The sequence below is a fragment of the Primulina eburnea genome, chromosome 16, assembly GCF_022965805.1.
Source record: "Primulina eburnea isolate SZY01 chromosome 16, ASM2296580v1, whole genome shotgun sequence".
NCBI classification, from domain to species: domain Eukaryota; kingdom Viridiplantae; phylum Streptophyta; class Magnoliopsida; order Lamiales; family Gesneriaceae; genus Primulina; species Primulina eburnea.
Genome location: NC_133116.1, coordinates 5831241 through 5852080, shown reverse-complemented (window position 1 = coordinate 5852080; position 20840 = coordinate 5831241). Strand labels below are relative to the sequence as shown.

At 31.6% G+C, this 20840-nt stretch overlaps 2 protein-coding genes across 4 annotated transcripts; both read right to left on the bottom strand.

The window, feature by feature from the left end:
• Positions 1-4379, bottom strand: LOC140817348 (uncharacterized; the record flags this gene model as incomplete). Its single annotated transcript, XM_073176998.1, has 5 exons — positions 1-297; positions 1292-1458; positions 3874-3998; positions 4099-4161; positions 4236-4379. Coding segments are annotated over 4 exons (477 nt in total), but the record flags the coding sequence as incomplete, so codon positions are not given.
• Positions 4380-12278: 7899 nt separating this feature from the next.
• On the bottom strand, positions 12279-20836 carry LOC140816514 (trans-Golgi network-localized SYP41-interacting protein 1). 3 transcript variants are annotated; one of them, XR_012114601.1, is made up of 10 exons: positions 20565-20836; positions 20204-20395; positions 19352-19591; positions 16016-19273; positions 14922-15756; positions 14174-14814; positions 13212-13362; positions 13062-13143; positions 12748-12959; positions 12279-12545 (listed from the first exon to the last, which is right to left on the bottom strand). XR_012114601.1 is itself a non-coding variant. In XM_073175841.1 (9 exons), the coding sequence occupies exons 2-9, from the start codon at positions 20321-20323 to the stop codon at positions 12857-12859; spliced, it is 5430 nt and encodes a 1809-aa protein (XP_073031942.1). In that variant the 5' UTR covers positions 20324-20395; positions 20565-20836; the 3' UTR covers positions 12623-12856. The 3 variants fall into 3 exon arrangements, 2 of the variants coding, with proteins under 2 accessions (XP_073031942.1, XP_073031943.1); XM_073175841.1 differs by lacking the exon at positions 12279-12545 and having other exon boundaries at positions 12623-12959; XM_073175842.1 differs by lacking the exon at positions 12279-12545 and having other exon boundaries at positions 12623-12959; positions 19352-19588.
• Positions 20837-20840: the final 4 nt, after the last annotated feature.

Here is a 20840-nt window from a genome sequence, read left to right as displayed (position 1 = left end):
AACCATAATAACGAATTTCTTTGAAAATCCTGCGATAACCAAATATTTCCAACAAAATAATCAACGCTGTCACCATTTTTTTCCCAGAAAATGGATGTAGGTAAATAACATAATACACTTTATTAACATATTTTTCAAAATACTGGCGTATGGGTTCCCCGGCTGCTGCCAGGATCCATGCTAATCCATCAGCAGAAACGGATTAGTCGAGTTGAGGTCTGCAGCATTGCTCGCAAACTGGAGGCATTTTCTGTATGTTGCAGTAACAGCAAGAAGAAGAGCAGCGACTTGTGCATGCTGTCAAGACCGACAAAATTACTTGTGTTAGAAGCCGATTTCGACATATTTTGTTCGGAAATGAAATGAGCAAATTGTAAATAAACCAACTTGATATTTTCAAATCTAGAAAGGGTCAAGGTAAACTGAGAAATAAACCATAAAGAGTCGTATTCGAGGCATAAACAGAATTGATCGAGACGGATAAAAATGGAAGAGACAGAGAACTTCTAAACACTGCACTCGGACAACAAATCTTGTGTAGCACATGTATCGGATAAATGAATGATGCAATAAGTAGTTTACGTAGTACCACAATGTATGCTACAGGGATGTTTTTTTTATGGATAAAGTAGAGATTAAAACCATGTTTCATTCAGATAAAACTCCGTTGAAATCGGGGAGGAGGTGATGTTAATTCTGCAACGTATAAGGTGTCGAGAGTTTACGGTAAACGGGGATTATAACTTCCGAGGATCCAAGGGTCTTAGGATCGACGATAAGAGGTAAGCGACCATTTAGACCAGCATCAACCTTGATCTCGGTCATGAAGGCAAAAAATAGCAGTATTGAGACTAATGCAGAAGAAGAATTCATTGCTCCAAACCTCAACAACTCGGAGGATTCAAGAAAATGACACTGTTATCAAATGTTTGTCCCGAAAGTTTATACTAAACTAACCTATATACACATTATGATTTTACTTGATACGTTCCAGAAATTGTTTTAATTTACTCCTAATTTGGTAAATCTTTCAAGATTGATTTTGTAACCATTCAAGTAATGGAAGAATCAATATGCCAGCTCATAATCTCCGGTCAAAACAACTATGCCAAATTATATAAACTTTCCCAAGAGGTATGATTTCCGTAAAAGATTGCTAGAGTTTATAATCATAAGATATAATTTATCTTTACCAAGAAATATTATTTCCATAAAGATTGCTAGAATTTGCAAACAAAATATAATTTGTATGGAAAAAACATAAAGGATAAGCTTTATATTGTTTACTTACATACTATGTCTAAAAGGAGGAGTTAACCAGATTCGTCGACCAACCCTCTTCGGTATCGCCGGATGATATCCCCGACTAAGTTGTTGAGAGCAGGAGAAGCTATTGACACCGTGGCACTCGAGGTTAAAATTGTTGCATAACCGTACACAAGCCCAACAAATGTTGCCCTGAGAAAGATTCGTTATTAAACATGGGAATACTGTTAGAGTAGATGTCTTGCAAACTAACTGTTGGCTAGAGATTTTATTGACTCAGTTGTCATAAACAATCTTTATTTTAATATAATTTAACTTTTAATGGTTTCGTTTTACTTTATCTGTATACTCATACAATCAGCATAGATAAAGTCTTGATTATACTTTAATACAAATTATTTGTAATTCGATGTTGAAACTCATTTGTAAACACTGTATAATCTAAATTAGTTCCTAGTCGATTCACCCGCCTATAACATGGATAAATGTCGCTTGAGCTCGAGACTAGTATTTGTGATGTTGTGTACCGCGTTTCTTGGTAAGGACATAGAGATGTCCAAACATGCAGATGGGTAGTTATATGATGATTATACTGAACAACCTTCCCTCGGACATTCCAAGTGGTTATCATTCATCGAGAGGATAAGTCCGTGGCTATGGTAGTACACCATTAGTCCTTACGACTCGGGACAACATTGGGGCTCTATATGCTAGAGCTGTGTTTTGACTCGTTTATCGATTCCAGGAGAGTCATCAGGTGGTGAGATTGAGTACAGTTGCGACACATGTAGGAGCCAGTGCATTGTAGTCGGGAGTTCACCGCTCACCTACGGGTGTGGATATCCTATGTGATCTGATGAAGTAATAGTGCATGGAATCTCTGGCCAGAGTATGAGATGTACGTTAGAGAAAGAGTTCTCCAATTGTACATGTGATGGCACTATTTATTCTCAAAGATGTGTCACATAGTTATCGAATTATTATGCAACCCTCGATGAACCAATGATTGCAGATTCGATCGGGATATATGAGATGAAAATACCGTATTATACGTTAATCATAATTGACTGGTTCTTGCAGGCACTATCAGTGATACGTAGGGAATCATGGGACGATGCTGCTAGACGCTCTTACCATGATTCGATGGGTTTAATCAGAAAATGGTTTCTGACATTCTCATGATCAAATGTTGGTGCATGAAATGTGGGCAAATTAGGGCAAGCTCGAATAAAAGATTATGTACTGAATCACAAATAGTTGTGAACTCACGGCTAACTGTATCCATGAACCTGAGGGTCACACAAGCACTTGTTTACTTGTTTCCGTTGAGATAATAAATCAATTAGTTGAATTTATAAGAAATAAGTTTGATATGATCAATCGAGAAGTTTATAAATAAAGTTTATAAAAGCTTATAGAAATTTTTGAGAGCATGACTGCTAAAACAGTCAAATGGAGTGTACCTGCCTTATTTAGACATGGGTGATCTCGAAATTAAAGTATGCATCATAATAACAAACAAGTTGAAATTGTCACATCGATGATATCTGATCACCGATCGGGATTATGATGAGATTAATGTAATGAGAGCATAGATCATGGGCTTGTAAGAGTATAAGCTCATCATGCTAATTTATTAAAGTTCAAATGTGCTTCAATAATTAAATTATATTTTAATTGAGTTAAAATATAGCTCATTAAGTTTTTATTAAATATGGTATTGATTTATGGAAATAATCATAATACCATAATTTTAAAAACTTGCACACAAAGCAAAATGATATTAATGCATCATATTCTCAGAGTATATGTATTAATATTCGAGATTGCATTTAATATGGCATGAATTTACAATCTTTAGTTAACTTAATTAATTGGATTAATTAAGTAAAAAGAAAGTTATAAATATGATTGGAATATTTTATTATTCTAAATGGCATGCATTCGAGAATCAATATGAGATTCGTATTTTACAATTGGGGGCATCCGAAAGTTTGTTGGAGAGAATTTATTAGAATCTATAATTAACTTAATTAATTAAGTTAATAATGAATTAGAAAATTAATAAAAAGATATTATTGTTTGGATGTATTCATTCGATTTTCATCTTGACACACAAAAGGCTTTCGGCTCTTCCAAGAAAAGAGTGCTGCTCTCAAAAACCTTTTTTTTTCTTTTGTGAAAAAAATAAAATAAAATTCGGCTTACAGTATTGAGTCGATTTTTCAGCGTGTTCCATCTCTACGCAAAATATCTTCTAATTTTCTAGTTCAAGTTAGAAGAAGAACAAGTAATCCGGTCGTGGACTTGATTCGAAGATTAAAGAAGAAGATTTGAAGAAAGTTAGTAGGAAATTCATCAAGAGCTATCTCCGCTAGCCTCGGAATAGTTGAAGCCGTGTGAATCTTTCACCAAAGGTATAAATCACTAAATATCCTATGAATGTTTTTATTCCTAAAACCATACGAGTGCTTAAACATAAATACATCTTGAATGTCAAAATATAATAAAAATTTTAAACTTCCGTTGTGTTTGAGCACGAGAAAACTGGGATCCAACAAATACCACATATAAGCACGGGATAGAGATAACTAGGATGAGATGTACCAGATTGCAAAGGAGTAATTTCGACCACCTCCCAAGTGTAATATACCGAATAAGGCAGCAACTGCTAGTATACTCGTCCAATTTATTCCGAAAAGTGGCAATAGCTCACCACGGAAAAGTAGTTCCTGCTTAATCCACATCAAGAAAATGTCGACTGTTAACAGGGTTTCTATACTAACATGACGTCGAAAAATGCTGATCATGATATAGGAAACAAAGATTTACTTCACTCATTCCAGGGAAAAATGCAACCACCAAGTAATCCAGAGGTTTCAAGGATGTAAGAACCTAAGATTAAATAGTATTAAAGACAATTTACAAAAAAATCATCACACATCCAAGACCATGAAGAATCGATATACCAGCTGATTAGCTGTTTCACTAGACTTTGCAAAATCTGGCCATATCTTCAATAGCAAGAACCGAGCTGATGACACAAGTAGAATGGATCCCACAACGAACTCAAGATGCCATAATTCAAAACCAATTGTCCATAGCAGAAAACTTCAAGATAATATCCCAAATGGGAAAAAAATATTATTTATGTGTGATCGGTGATGCCAAAAATTTCACAACATACTGTTCATATCTTACTTATTTAAACTAATCCTACGAGTCAATAGGTAAAACTATTTTCTTGGGCTAAGGAATTCAGAGCCAGAATTACTCAAGAACCGGAAGGCTGTATGAAGATGCAGAGTGCATGATTTGGCCCTGGGCCAGCAGTTTGTGCTAAGCAAATCCATCAGTTAATATCTGAATGCAGGAAACAATCTTTTTCAGTTGACAGTTGTGCTTAAGCAATTTTTGAAGGGTCAAATCCAAAAAAAAAAAGTGAAAGTAAACAATAAACTTTTAGGAATAAAAGAAACGAAAAACCTTTGAAAAAAGCTCAGAGAGCAACGGTAGACCGGAAAATTATGGAGAAGGAAACCTGAACGCCGGTTTTACGGTTGAGTGAAGATACAAAGCTTTGCTTCCTCGTAAATAATATTTTTGTAGATTGTATATCGAAAATATGACTCGTGTTCGATTTTATTTTAAAATAAGATTCATTTTGGTTACATAAGAATTTTTTTAGAATCACGTAGCTTTCTAAAATTTGGTCGATTGATTTATTCGAGAAAAATAATAGAAATAATCTATATATATATAAATATACGAATTGAATTGTGAATTTACTCTATTGTCCTTATCTTTATTATTATCTATTAATTACAATTATACATTTACTCTTTTGTCCTTATCCTTATTATTTATTTACTAATTACTAAACTTTTAAATTCAATCATTATTATTAATTATTAATTACAATTATGTATTTACTCTTTTGTCCTTATCCTTATTATTTATTTACTAATTACTAAACTTTTAATCCTTATCCTTATTGTTTATTTACTAATTACTAAACTTTTAAATTCAATAGCCGAGATTAAAATTTGTTTTGTGAAAAAACCTTACAAATAATCTATATCTATCTATATCTATCTATACTAATCTATATATCTATATCTATATATATATAAATATACGAATTGAATTGTGAATTTACTCTATTGTCCTTATCTTTATTATTATCTATTAATTACAATTATACATTTACTCTTTTGTCCTTATCCTTATTATTTATTTACTAATTACTAAACTTTTAAATTCAATCATTATTATTAATACTAAACTTTTAAATTCAATCATTATTATTAATTATTAATTACAATTATGTATTTACTCTTTTGTCCTTATCCTTATTATTTATTTACTAATTACTAAACTTTTAATCCTTATCCTTATTGTTTATTTACTAATTACTAAACTTTTAAATTCAATAGCCGAGATTAAAATTTGTTTTGTGAAAAAACCTTACAAATAATCTATATCTATCTATATCTATCTATACTAATCTATATATCTATATCTATATATATATAAATATACGAATTGAATTGTGAATTTACTCTATTGTCCTTATCTTTATTATTATCTATTAATTACAATTATACATTTACTCTTTTGTCCTTATCCTTATTATTTATTTACTAATTACTAAACTTTTAAATTCAATCATTATTATTAATTATTAATTACAATTATGTATTTACTCTTTTGTCCTTATCCTTATTATTTATTTACTAATTACTAAACTTTTAATCCTTATCCTTATTGTTTATTTACTAATTACTAAACTTTTAAATTCAATAGCCGAGATTAAAATTTGTTTTGTGAAAAAACCTTACAAATAATCTATATCTATCTATATCTATCTATACTAATCTATATATCTATATATATATAAATATACGAATTGAATTGTGAATTTACTCTATTGTCCTTATCTTTATTATTATCTATTAATTACAATTATACATTTACTCTTTTGTCCTTATCCTTATTATCTATATATATATAAATATACGAATTGAATTGTGAATTTACTCTATTGTCCTTATCTTTATTATTATCTATTAATTACAATTATACATTTACTCTTTTGTCCTTATCCTTATTATTTATTTACTAATTACTAAACTTTTAAATTCAATCATTATTATTAATTATTAATTACAATTATGTATTTACTCTTTTGTCCTTATCCTTATTATTTATTTACTAATTACTAAACTTTTAATCCTTATCCTTATTGTTTATTTACTAATTACTAAACTTTTAAATTCAATAGCCGAGATTAAAATTTGTTTTGTGAAAAAACCTTACAAATAATCTATATCTATCTATATCTATCTATACTAATCTATATATCTATATCTATATATATATATAAATATACGAATTGAATTGTGAATTTACTCTATTGTCCTTATCTTTATTATTATCTATTAATTACAATTATACATTTACTCTTTTGTCCTTATCCTTATTATTTATTTACTAATTACTAAACTTTTAAATTCAATCATTATTATTAATTATTAATTACAATTATGTATTTACTCTTTTGTCCTTATCCTTATTATTTATTTACTAATTACTAAACTTTTAATCCTTATCCTTATTGTTTATTTACTAATTACTAAACTTTTAAATTCAATAGCCGAGATTAAAATTTGTTTTGTGAAAAAACCTTACAAATAATCTATATCTATCTATATCTATCTATACTAATCTATATATCTATATATATATAAATATACGAATTGAATTGTGAATTTACTCTATTGTCCTTATCTTTATTATTATCTATTAATTACAATTATACATTTACTCTTTTGTCCTTATCCTTATTATTTATTTACTAATTACTAAACTTTTAAATTCAATCATTATTATTAATTATTAATTACAATTATGCATTTACTCTTTTGTCCTTATCCTTATTATTTATTTACTAATTACTAAACTTTTAATCCTTATCCTTATTGTTTATTTACTAATTACTAAACTTTTAAATTCAATAGCCGAGATTAAAATTTGTTTTGTGAAAAAACCTTACAAATAATCTATATCTATCTATATCTATCTATACTAATCTATATATCTATATCTATATATATATAAATATACGAATTGAATTGTGAATTTACTCTATTGTCCTTATCTTTATTATTATCTATTAATTACAATTATACATTTACTCTTTTGTCCTTATCCTTATTATTTATTTACTAATTACTAAACTTTTAAATTCAATCATTATTATTAATTATTAATTACAATTATGTATTTACTCTTTTGTCCTTATCCTTATTATTTATTTACTAATTACTAAACTTTTAATCCTTATCCTTATTGTTTATTTACTAATTACTAAACTTTTAAATTCAATAGCCGAGATTAAAATTTGTTTTGTGAAAAAACCTTACAAATAATCTATATCTATCTATATCTATCTATACTAATCTATATATCTATATATATATAAATATACGAATTGAATTGTGAATTTACTCTATTGTCCTTATCTTTATTATTATCTATTAATTACAATTATACATTTACTCTTTTGTCCTTATCCTTATTATTTATTTACTAATTACTAAACTTTTAAATTCAATCATTATTATTAATTATTAATTACAATTATGCATTTACTCTTTTGTCCTTATCCTTATTATTTATTTACTAATTACTAAACTTTTAATCCTTATCCTTATTGTTTATTTACTAATTACTAAACTTTTAAATTCAATAGCCGAGATTAAAATTTGTTTTGTGAAAAAACCTTACAAATAATCTATATCTATCTATATCTATCTATACTAATATAAATATATGAATGTGACCTTCATTTAATAATAATCATTAATACATATTTTTTAAATCAATTTTCAATATATGATGCTAAATACATAGCTAAATACATATTACTAAATAATATATTATCTATTATTAATCTATTAAGTATATGACTTTCATTTGTGAGCTTACTATTATATTATTTTTTTGTTTTACAATTTGTCATGTTAATGATGTTATTTAATTCATTTTTTTTCTTAGTTTAATAAGATCATTAATAGTGTATTTAACTCAATCAAAATAATTATTATTTTAATTTACTTTAAATTTAATTTTAGTTACTTAAATTTATACATTACCATCAAATAATAACAGGAAGACAAAGGGAAATGAGTCGGATTGATTAAAAATAAATTATTTAAAAATATTAATGTCATACAAAATTTCTTTCTCCCATTTAGGATAAAAATATTTTCAGACTCTTTAAGTGTCAATAAAGATATGTGATTGAGAGAAATTCAAACATTGTTTTTAAGTTATTTAGTCAATTTTTTTTATAAATGCTGCTAAATAAATATTACTAAATAATATGCTTCATTTGATCATTTTGTGTTCTTGCAATGAATGAGAGGAGTTTTTTTTACCCTAGCGTTAACATGTTTGATTGTTATATGTATTTTGTATTGATCATGTAATTGTGTTTGCATTGTTTATGTGATTTGTTTGTTTGCACAAAAAAAAGAGAAAACAAAATCAAATATCCAACAAAACGGTCATTTTTCAATTTTTTATTGTTGAGATATTTTGTTAATTTTTAAACACATAATGCATGTTTTCTGTTTGCTTAGATTACTTAGTTTGAAGTGACTTAGAAAATATTAAAAAGATTGAAATATTTATTCGTTTTTACCTTATGTCTCATAATATCAAGAGATAACATTTTTTATTTATTGGGGCAAATGTAATTTCAAACTTCTGTCTATAAATCAATATTTAAATTTTTTACGTTATTATTATATTCTCTAATCAATTTTTTTTACTTAAATTGATAGAAGACATTTTAATTTGAGTTTTTATGTTCTTGCTTATATTATTTGTGTAATATTATTTATCATGAAAATAATAGGTGAACTACAAAATTTGGTAGGTCTAAGAGTCCTCTGGTGAACGACAAATATGGATAAATTATTAAAATATATAATATCCAGTAGATTTTGGGCATGTGATTTTGCTCTAATTCAATGATTATGCATGATTCTAAATTTTAATTATATCACAAGTTAACGCATGATTTGTTGTTGCTAGATATATTTAGTCAATAGTCTAATATGTTTCTATGGTTTAAGAAAAATTGTGTGACTTTGTATTATATTTTTACTGCTGCTTTTCTAAATGGTTTTATTATGATTTCAAGGCACCATTTTTCATGTGTTTTTTAAAGAAGTGAAATGAATATCTATAAAACGATGACATTAATAAGGCTTCTTCTCTTTATTTGAAAAAAATATTGGAAAATTTATACAAATTGTGAATAATATGAGTTAATATTTAATTTGAGCGTGATTGATGCTTTTTATTGCTCGTATATACTTCAATTTTTTTGTTATTGTACTAAATAAATTATTTTTTAACTTTGAGGTATCATTTTTTTTCTTATCGAGGTTGTTTGTGTTATGATTTTTTTATTCGTTTTGGTTAGTATTGTTAGCGGTAATTGATTTTTCTGATATTATATCATGTATCTTGTTGTTTATATAAAAATAAGTATGAGAGTACATCAATCAAAGCCACGTATTTTGGGTCTTCTGTTCTACGAAGAGAATAGTAAATGGTTTCTGTGAATTATATAATTTCTTGGTTTTTCATACATATAGTCTACGAAATACGTCAAATTTTGAACAAAAAAGTTTTGACAAAGATGAAAAAAAGACATGTTAAATAAAAAAGAAATAATGTTGTGTATTACTCTGTTGGGTGCGATAATTGTCCCTGCTTGATAGAGCGGTCGAACCGTGGTGCTTGAGCTGCTGTGCGGTTTAAAAGATTTGAGTTGCACAATTACTACTAGCTATAGCTTTTGGTAAAATGACAAGCGATCGGTCTTACAATTGGTATCAGAGCCAAGGTAACGGGTTCGATTCTCATTGATTGCAAGGAGTGCAATTATTGGGAGGAAGATTGTTGGATGCAATAATTGTCCCTGCTTGCTTGAGCGGCCGAACTGTGGTGCTTGTGCTGCTGCGCGATTTAAAAGATTTAAGTTGCACCATTACTACTAACTATAGCTTTTGGTAAAGCGACAAGCGTTCGGTCCTACATACTATGTCCTAATTTCTGTATGATATAATTCAAGCACATTTTTTTATAAATATTTGAAATTAGGTCTAATTAAGTAACATGAAACATATACATATATATTAAATCATATTTAAAGCAAAATGTTAAAGATCAAGAATGATTCAGATTTAAATTTCAACGAAACATAATGAAGAAGGAATTGAAGAATTGTATGTGTACGTTAAGTGTTATATAATGATTATGTTGCTATTTCATGGTTGTGCGACATATTAATGTCATATAAAATGTCAATATTTCTCAATAAAATAGTTTTTTTTCAAAAAGAAAAAATTATTCATTTAGAAAAAGAAATACATGAAAAACAAATTGTGCATAATTCTCAATCTATTTATAATGGTATGAGAACAATTCTAAAACTTTGTTGACACAATATAACATATCAATTCTGTGCATTTTATTGAGACATTGAGTCAGTTTCACTTTATTTTCTCCAATATTATCTCGATATATTTCGAGGTGATACGAGATTGTTTTTGTCTCTTTTTTTAGTCAAAGTGTCTAACTAGCTAATTCATAATATATATGATGGTAGCATAGAAAAATCCTCGTCAAATAAATTCACTTAGCAAAATATTGAAATTCAAATAAAATTCTACAATATTTCATCAAATTAATTTTGACTATCATAAAATGCTCATCAAATCTAAATGGTTATATTATTAGATGAGATATTGAATAAGACAAATACTTTGACATATATTTGAATGATATCTCATATGCATATCTTAATTACATTATTCGTATCTCTTCTCAAGCTTTTTAAAATACAATAATTAATTTTGTATTTCGTTCCACAATATATAAAATATTATAAAACAAAATATAAACTCGATAGAAGAAAATTTGTTTTGTTTCAATGAATAATATAATATTATGTTCTAAACGCAACAAATGAGATTGAAACTATATCATCATCATGACATGATGCTCGCAATCATTATTTCAAAGCTTCCAAAAAATGACGATCAAGATGACTTTCTTGAATTGTGTCAAATTAAATGAGGACACAATTCTAAGATATAGCCATTTGAAAAAATTCAAGTATTTTTCTCACACTGATTGAGAAATAGTTGTTAAAAATTTATTAACCTTACAGCTATATGTTGATAATATTGATACTAAATATATAAAAATGATATCACAAATATCACAATATTTGAAGAAGGTGCAACAACATTCATTGGTTATGTTGTTGAAGAATATATAGGTTATAAATACTTTTAGTCACAAGTGAAAACTTATCACGAGTAAAAGCATTTTTTCTTAGGCGTTATAGTTGATTATTGTCAAAAAGCTGAAAAATCATTTAACAACAAAAAAATAGTCGGAAAAATAAGATTATCAAATAAAAACAATATAGAAAATCGAAAAAATGTCGTGATAAAGAAGCAAACTACGAGCATGTCAGATCCCAGATAAGGATTGTAAATAACATAATAGATGTTAAAGACGATCAGATACTTGTTGAGCATATCAAAATAATTATATGTATATTATAACAAACTACGACAAAGAGCTGTTGAGTTGTCAAAATCAACCAAGAAGCATATTGGAAAGTGTGTCAAGTGGATAAGATACTTTCTCTGATTTATATACCGTCTATGGTCATTATTTTTTTATTTTTTATGGCTTAGTTTGTTTCAGTTGATAAATGTTAATAACCATGTTTTAATTCATTTAAATATTATTAAAATTTCGTACATATATTTTCAGTAGTTTAGTTTTTTACGTGCAACGCACGTGCATTTTTCTAGTAACAAGAAATATATGATTATTACATTACTTGAGGTCGCCGAGATATAAAAATTCCTCTCAATTTTTCCTTCTCAGTTTGAGCATTTCATACATGGTTTGTCTAGTTTACTTGGTCAACGTGATTTACAGACTACTGTATTGATATTTTGAATTTACTCAAAGCACACAAAAAAATAACAACAGCGAGTTCTCAAAATTTCAAAAATAAATGGATATGACGCAGACTTGCTTTCGTCGTCATAGATATAAGTCGGACGGAGAGTAATTCATCTATACTGTTTAGGTTCTTGAAGCATATTTGGCAAATGCCCACTTGATTCTTCTTTTGCTGAGACGGTCGAGCTGGAAAATCGGTGCAGTTGTATGTGCTGTTTAACGAATAAAGACTTGAAATATATTTTCGAAAACTTCTATAGAATTCTATCAAAACAAAAACACTGAAACGTAGCACTCAGTAATGAAAATTATTACACAAAGCTATATGTCCCACGTTGTAAACAATTTATCCGCTGAATTCATAACATATATAATTGCAGAGAGTGAATTTAGCAATAGTCGATGTACACTTACACTTTAGGAGAGGTTGAAAAATGAATATGATGATGCTGACTATATCTTCTGTACAAAAAGATAACGTTTCCTAGTTTTTGAAGTCTGGATTGTTCTCCAAGGGCCCGCGTTACAAAATGGTGCCAAATAACCATATGTGCAAGATGAGCCAATAAGCCATGAGACCTAGTCTCCCTCTCGGACGGCTCATCAATGCTCGGGTGCTGGACACCCTGAATAAAAAAGGAAATGAGACTTTAGAATGATAAAGACAAGAATGTGATATTGAGGACAAGTTGGAGATAAAGCAGGATTTCTCAGCATTTCTTTTTTACCAAATTCCATCTATTCGATCTGCAGCTGTTCTCCCTTGTCTAGGAATCAGACCAGATGTATTCAGGGACTTAAAAATGTGACCTGCGAAAGTTATGTTTCATGTTAGTCCCCATAGTCTCAAGAAAGTAATTGATCCTACAAACGTTTACCTTTATCTTCATCAGACTCTAGACTGTTCATCAACCTGTCAGACTCAGAATTGATGTTGATCGCAAGGTGTTCGCTTGAACCCTTCCTCAATGTGCGTGCATGAGCAGCAGATGGAGCAAGAGGAATGTTGTTACTCGTACCAACTGCTCCCTGAAAGATTAAAATGTGAAAAACCATCATTCTCCATCACAACCAAACTGAGTAACACTCTCCTATTTTTTCAGAAATATATTTATTCCTTTTCTTTTTTTATTGCTTTCAGTGTCAAAGCAGCACATACATATTGCAATTGATCAAAATTGTTACATGAACAGTGCCTAAACAAAGAAAATTAAAGGATAATTAAACCTATATGGAACGAGGTAATAGGTATTCCTAGGTACCTCGAAAAATTAGAATAGCACAAAATTAACAAGAAACAAGAGTCAGTCATGGCGGTGCAGGAGCCAAGATTTCCTACTTTGTGGTAAGAAAAAAAAATCATTCGTCAAACGCCCTTTATGCAAAATATTAAGATGTGACTAGGAGTTGACTTCTGAAAAAGTCTGTCAGATACTCACTCTCTTTACTTGTGAAAGTGGTAATGAAAATTTCAATAAGTTAACTCCATCAAGAGCATAGCCTCCATGGTTTCAGTGGCCATATCTTCTTATCAACCAAGTTAGCAATTCATTTTCTAACCATCTATAGTACCTGGGACTCTTTCTAGAAATTTGATGCTTTTACCCAAATTTGAATTGTCAACATCACCACATGAACTGTGAGAAGGGGGGTCAGGAACAGGAAGGATAATTAATGGTCCCAGATCCAGAAGTGACATTATTTGCCACCTCAAATCAAAGCCTGGAGAATGTATAATAAAAGGATAAAAACATTCTTCACCAACAGCCAATGAGAAAAGGAAAGAGATACACCCTAAACAGTGTTAGCGATGAGAATATATAGACAGAACCAGGTTTACCAAGTCCTGTATTTCTGTTATCTCTAGCTGGGTAGACACAGAAGCTTTGGAGGTTCCTCTTTCCTGGTCTGTCTCAGTCGGAGTAATTTTATCATGAGTATATTCTTCAAGTACTTTAACCTTATTTGACAAGTCATCAACAATCCTTTCGGTCCAGAGCAACTTGGCACCAAGTTCTTCATTTTTGGATCTCAAATTTTCAGATTCCAGCATTGAGGTCAGTACAAGTTCATCAAGTAAGGGCAATACTCCAGCTAAATTTTGGTCGACCATCAATTCATTACGCCCAAGCTTCTTCACAATGTCTTGCAAACCTGATTTGAGCTCCGATAACTCATTCACCTTGCCTCGTGAGTCTTTCTCATTTTTTATATGGTCTTCGACTTTACTCTTCAGAAGTTCAATTTCGGAGATCTGCTTATCAATGACTAACTGCAGCTCTTTCTTTTCATCAGAGAGTGAACTTACTTTCTGCACATATCCATTAAAACTATCTATAATATAAACCAACTTTCTCATATTAGCAGAATCACTCGGCACTTCATCTCCAACTGCAGACGCAGTATCAGGGATTGCAATTGCACTTATCTTACTCCAAATGGATTTTATTTGAGATGCTGATAACAGAGAATCTTCCAATTCTGAAACAAAACATAACAAAACTTTCAAAGTCCAAAGAAAAAAAATCCAGACAAGTATCAATAAACACAGTAAATATAAGAGATTTCAATCATCAAGGACTAAGCACCTTGAATTTTGGATAACGAAGCAGAAATTTCTGTCTCTCTTTTCGTCAATTTATCGTCTTTTTCCTGATAATCATCTAGCATATGCTTCATATCATGACATGAGTTTTTCAGCTCTTTCAGATCATTCTCCAACTCACAGATCTTGTCTAGGTATAGATCTCTTTCTTTCGAGAGTTCACCATAAATTAACTCAGTTTCTTTCAATTTGTTATGCATATCTTCTGTTGTACTAATCAGTTTATTTATTACATCCAGAAACTGTTGAGTAATATCTTGATTCTGTCTAGCAGCAAGTAACATCCTCTCAGTTGTCTTCGTAGGGTCGGTAGAAAGTGCTGCTGAAGAATGACCGTCAATTTTCCCCAGATAACCGGAGACTCGGCCATCCAATTTTACAAATTCAAGAATAGATCTCAGTTCTGATATATTTCTTTGAGCATTCAACTCTAACTCTTGAGTGGCATCGGTACAAGCAGATGATAGATTTCTTATATCACTTTTTAATGACGCTATGGTATCCTCCTGTGCTTCTTTATCTGTTTCAACGCTCTTCGCTTGTTGTTTCATAGATTTAATGTACTTTGTAATAGCAATAATTCTGTCTTTTGTCTTCTGTAATCTATTTAAAAGAAGTTGAATCGATTCATCCATACAAGAAGAGACGTTTTCAACTTTATCAGCCAGCATCTTGCCTTTCAGATGGAATTTTTCAACAATCTGCTCGATATGAAACGTTATAATCTCACTATCGACTGCATTCACCACATCGTTCAGGATTTCCATATTTAAAGCACTATCAAGGCGAGATAGCGTTGATAAAATTGAAGAAGCATCCTACAAAATTAGAGAATGCTGAGAGAGGCCATTCGATAAGAAAAATACACAAGATGGCATCACATACATCAGAGAGAGAGGGAGAGAGAGAAAGAGAGAGGGAGATTCTTTTTACTTCTTTTTTCTTGATTGCCTTTCATATGTGCATGTCAGGGGCAAGGAAGAAGGGGTTCCAATACAGCTCGAGTATATTGAACCATGTAGCCTACTAGCATGGAGTAATAATAACATGAATGCATATTACAAAAAATAATTATACCTCCATGAAGGGACCCTTTTGCGGCACATCTGAATCCATTTCCATAAAAATATCCTCCATTTCTTTTAGTTGGAAATCCATATTTTTCAGTCCCTCTATTATTTCCTTAAAACAAAGTTCTAACAAGGTTGACACCGTCTCATCTTCAAGAAGCAAGTAAAGACGGTTTATCTGACCAGATAGCTCCAAAGAGAAATTTACTTTGCTTCCATGAATTCCAGCTAACTCTTCCATGCAAGATTTCAACTCAGAATTAAGTGCTACTATCTCTTTCTCAGCATTGTTCTTTTCCAGAATGAGATTGGTCATGTTATTCTCTGCCAGTAATGATGAATCCTCAAGCAATTTGATTGTAGCAAAGGCATCAGCAAGCTTGGTAGCATGAGAATCAGCTTCTTCCCTGAGTTTCTTTATCTCATTATCCAGACCCTCCTTACTAATTCGCACCTTACTGTTTTCTTCAGACAGCTGGGAAACATTCTCTTGTGCCTGAGACAGTGCAACTTCAAGGGACTGTATAATTTTATCAGCATCAGCAAGTTTTCTAATATGAACAGCAGATTCTTCCCTTAATTTATGTATCTGCTCTTCTGCAACAGTTTGACTCTCTATAGCTATGTCTCTATCATTCATGAGATGGGAAATATTGTTCTCTGCCAGGGACAAAGCATCTTCAAGAGCTCTTTTACTTGCAGACATCTCTTCAAACTTGCTAGTATTAGAAGAAGCTTCCTTTTTTTCCCTGTGTAATTCCTCTTGCAGAAGCGACTTAGAAACTGAAAGTTCTCTCTTCTCATCCAAGTGCAGAGATATATTATTTTCTGCCATTGATAAGGCATCTTCCAGGGACTTTGTCACAGTCTGCGCTTCAGACAACTTGCTAGCCAACGAACTTGCTTCATCCTTAACCTTCCTTAATTCTTGTGCCATTTTCGTATTTGCAATATCCAGGTCACTGAGATATCCAACAAGCCATTTCACCTTTTCCACAGGCTCTTCAAAAACCAAATTGGTTGGAGCAGCGATGCCTTCAATAGAATCCACAACTCCTCGATATCTACTGTTGCTCTCTGCTAAGAACTTCTTGAGTTGATCAGCATGTTCCTGTGTAGCAACAAGATCAGTCTCCAATTGAGAAATGCGATCCACATCAAGTGACAATCTTTTGATTTGATCCTGGCAATCATTATAGGCAGATATGTTCAACTGGAGTTCAGATCTCAACCGATCAATTTCAACATTCTTTTCACTAAGAGATCCCTTCAGATTTTCCCGTTCTTGGAAAAGCCCCTTGCCTTTTTTGACAGCCATCGATAACTTCTCCCTGAGCAGAGCGCATTTCTCCTCCAACTGCTCAAAACTTTGCCGCATGCCAGCTTTTTCGTCCTTAAGCGTGTTAAGTTCTCGAGTTGTCATTTGCAATTCATTTGACATCCGATTCACCTCCATTCTGTGCGACATATCTTCATCTAAAATTAGCTCACACAGACTCACTTTGATATCTCTGATATATAGAAGACTCTGGAATCTTTCAAAAATTTCAACTTCAACTAGATCTGATTTGATGTGACATGTTTTTTCCTGAATCTTTGCAAGACAACTGTCAATTATGGTCATCACCTCAAATTGATCTGAGTGATCCTCTTGTTGATCATCATTTGCAACTCCAAATGCCTCGCGTAACATACTTACTATTTGATCCTTTTCCAGTGAAAGTTGATACTCCTTTCTCACAACTGCTTCATAATCTTTTCTCAAGCTATCCAACTCCATTTGAAGGCAGTTCTTTTCCTCAGATTCTGCTAAAAGTGATGCATTCAGTTGATCGATCACATTTTCTGCAGCTTCCCTTGCTTTAATTAGCTCATGCTGCAACTTTTCCTGCACTTCGTAACTGTTTTTTAAATCCTGCAATTTAGCTAGAAGATAGCTATTTTTCAGTGTTTCAGGCAATATTAAAGTCATGAAGCGATCAAAATCCCCACTCACAGCTTCATTTGTTTGATCTATCTCTCTTTGTAACTTGATGGCTTCTTGTTTGGATGCATAGAATGACTCCGCAAGCCAACAGACACGGGAATCTAATGAATTAGATTCAATTGTTTCTGGAAAACTTAAAAAAGATAATGCATCATTCATTTTATGGTATTGTAGAGATAAACCCTTCAATGATTTGTTCTCATCTGCAAGCCATCTTAGTTTATCAGTAAAATCTATAGGCTGTGGTTCATCCACTGCCACCACCTCTGATAATATTTCAGCACATTTTTCAAGTATGTTATCCTTTTCTGCAAGGGATTCCTGCAGTGAAGCTGCAGCCTCTAGAGAATCTGACTTCTCTTGCAGTTCAGTGAAACATTTTTCCAACTCGCTAGTTTTTTCAGCCAATGATAGCTTCAGCGAATCTCTCTGCTGCACCAATGCCTTTCCTTTTGTCACAGCCATGCTAAGCTTCTCTTTGATGTTAGCATATTTGTTCTTCTCTTGTTCCAACACAGCACTTAGATTTTCAATTTCTGAGTTCGCATTATCAATAACTGATTGCTGTTTCTCTAGTTGCTCCAGCAATTTCCTATTTTCACCATCTAAATAGCTTAGGTTTTGGAGCAAATTCTCTTCCTTGCTTCTAAGTTCAAGAATTTTGTCATGTGCGATCACAAAAGTTTCAATTTCATCCATTGTGTTGATATCTGATCCAACCGCAGTTAAACATGCCCTGAGCTGGTCTGTTTCGGAAAGGAAAAAATTATACTTTTCAACTAAAAACAAAACTGATTTCTCGACATTAGATATTTTTTCTTCTAGTGCTCCTTCCAATAACTCGTCTCGATGGAGGGTCAATGAAAGAGAAGATAATGTCCTGTTCACAATTTCCTCAATGTGCTGATCATTCACATTGCCAGACTCATTTAACTGAAACAAATTTCCATGCTTTGACTCGGATAATTCAGCTACCTTTGTATTTAACAAATCAATTTCCTGATCTTTTCTACTTAGTACAGCATTTAGTTCTTCAAATTTTCCCTCACTGTGCAAAGGCTTGCTCAAAGCAGTGTCAAGAAGCATGGAGCACTCACTGATCATCTCATTTAAGGAGGCACCAGATCCCAAGGTCTTCTCATCCCAACCTTTGCTTTCATTTGGAAAATGATTCACTAATCGATCATCATTTTCAATAGATGAAGGATGTTGCTCATTCAAAACCTTCAATTGATAACAAAGGCGAGTAAGTCCTCTCTTAAATGCCACCCTTTCTTCCTGTACAAAATGAACTATTTATTCAGTTCTATATACACAATCACATATTAAAACAGGACAGATCAACCAAGAATGAACCTCGTGTTCTTGTGCTGATCCATCCTTCTCAGATACATTCTTTTCTTGCATATCATGAATCAATTCTTGAACTTCATTCCCACTATCTGATTCATGAAACTGGTTATCCTGCAAGAGTTCCTTTTCCTGAGAATTCTGTTGGGTTTCAGAATTTTCTATCTCATCTGGGCAATCAACAAATGTATCCTCCCTTCCCCCATCATCTGCTTCCCTCGTCCCATTGGTCCCATAACCCACCTGCTGCATAGAAAGACATTCCTAACATTAGGCACTGAATTGTAAAGTTATTAACATATTTAGCATACATAAACCGTGCCATTTTCGAGAGTCCAACAAAATGACAGATAGAACAAGAATCTGATGTACCCTCTGATAAAAAGCAAAAGTTCATCATGAAGATAGTTCTCAGCTATTATTTGAAGTATTGTGAACAACCTCGACAACTTGATTGCTAAATCTGAATTCCTCATTTAGAAATCAACCTAGCCAAGTTTTCATCAAGAATCACAAAGAACTGCTGAAACATGATGATAGTCCCAAACAGCCATATTCAGCATTACTGCGTTAAGTGTTATACTCTTCTTTATAATTATAATAAATCAAACCATGCGTTCGCTAAGAATATAACAAAACAACCTACCATGAGCATTTTACTCTAAAATTTCAGTTCCTACAAGTTAACATAGATTGCATAATGGATATGTAGCTGTAGGACATATACATTTATCATGAAGGAATCACTATGTTTCCATCAATTCACCTGCATATAGTACACGAGGAATGGCAGAGACAAATATTCTTAGAAACCAAATGGAGAGATTTTAATACAATCAATTTTCAAGAAAATGGCACCTGATCAGCCGATTCACCGACAGTATCCACTGTTGCAGCATCTGTAGGTTCTACAGGGGAATATTCTCCGTCTTCCCCAGCTAAAGAGCCATCTCTAAAATGATTATCAGGCATTTCCATCAATAATTAAAAGGCGATGAAAAATCCCATCAACCAATTCTCCTGTTTCACCGTTCTTATATCCACCCAGATCTGAAAAATACACAGAGATATTCAATCCATACGCACCAGAATTCGTGAAAATCCATTCCTTTGCACTGATTTACAAAACCATGTACCTTTCCAATACGCATGCGTATAAGAAAACACATTAGAACGAAACAGATGACGAGAAATTGGGAAAAGAGGAAAAAGATCTTACCTTTGTTTTTTTTGAAAGGTAACTCCACGGTGTTGGGAGAGTGTAAAGATCGTGCATTTATTCGTTAGAAGCGATACTTCCCAGCTTTGAACACAGGTAGACTCATGAATCATGTTCCATACGACACCGTATTTGGCAAGTAAGTGAAACTAAAAGGGTCCAACGCTACCGTTTTGATTCACCGTCTGGTCGGGGTGAAAACCGTAAATGACACGTCCCGGGTGAACACGAGAAGTGTGAAACGGCGGTTGACCCGACCCATTTGAGGTAATGGGT

Bases quoted from the DNA above. Each gene is read 5' to 3' on its own strand.
- LOC140816514 (XM_073175841.1), bottom strand. From the start codon at position 20,323: ATGGAAATGCCTGATAATCATTTTAGAGATGGCTCTTTAGCTGGGGAA. The intron at 15,757-16,015 runs GTATAATTATTT...CTAATTTTGTAG, and splicing joins AAAAGGGTCCCTTCATGGAG to GATGCTTCTTCAATTTTATC. The intron at 13,144-13,211 runs GTAAACGTTTGT...TAACTTTCGCAG, and splicing joins AGAGTCTGATGAAGATAAAG to GTCACATTTTTAAGTCCCTG.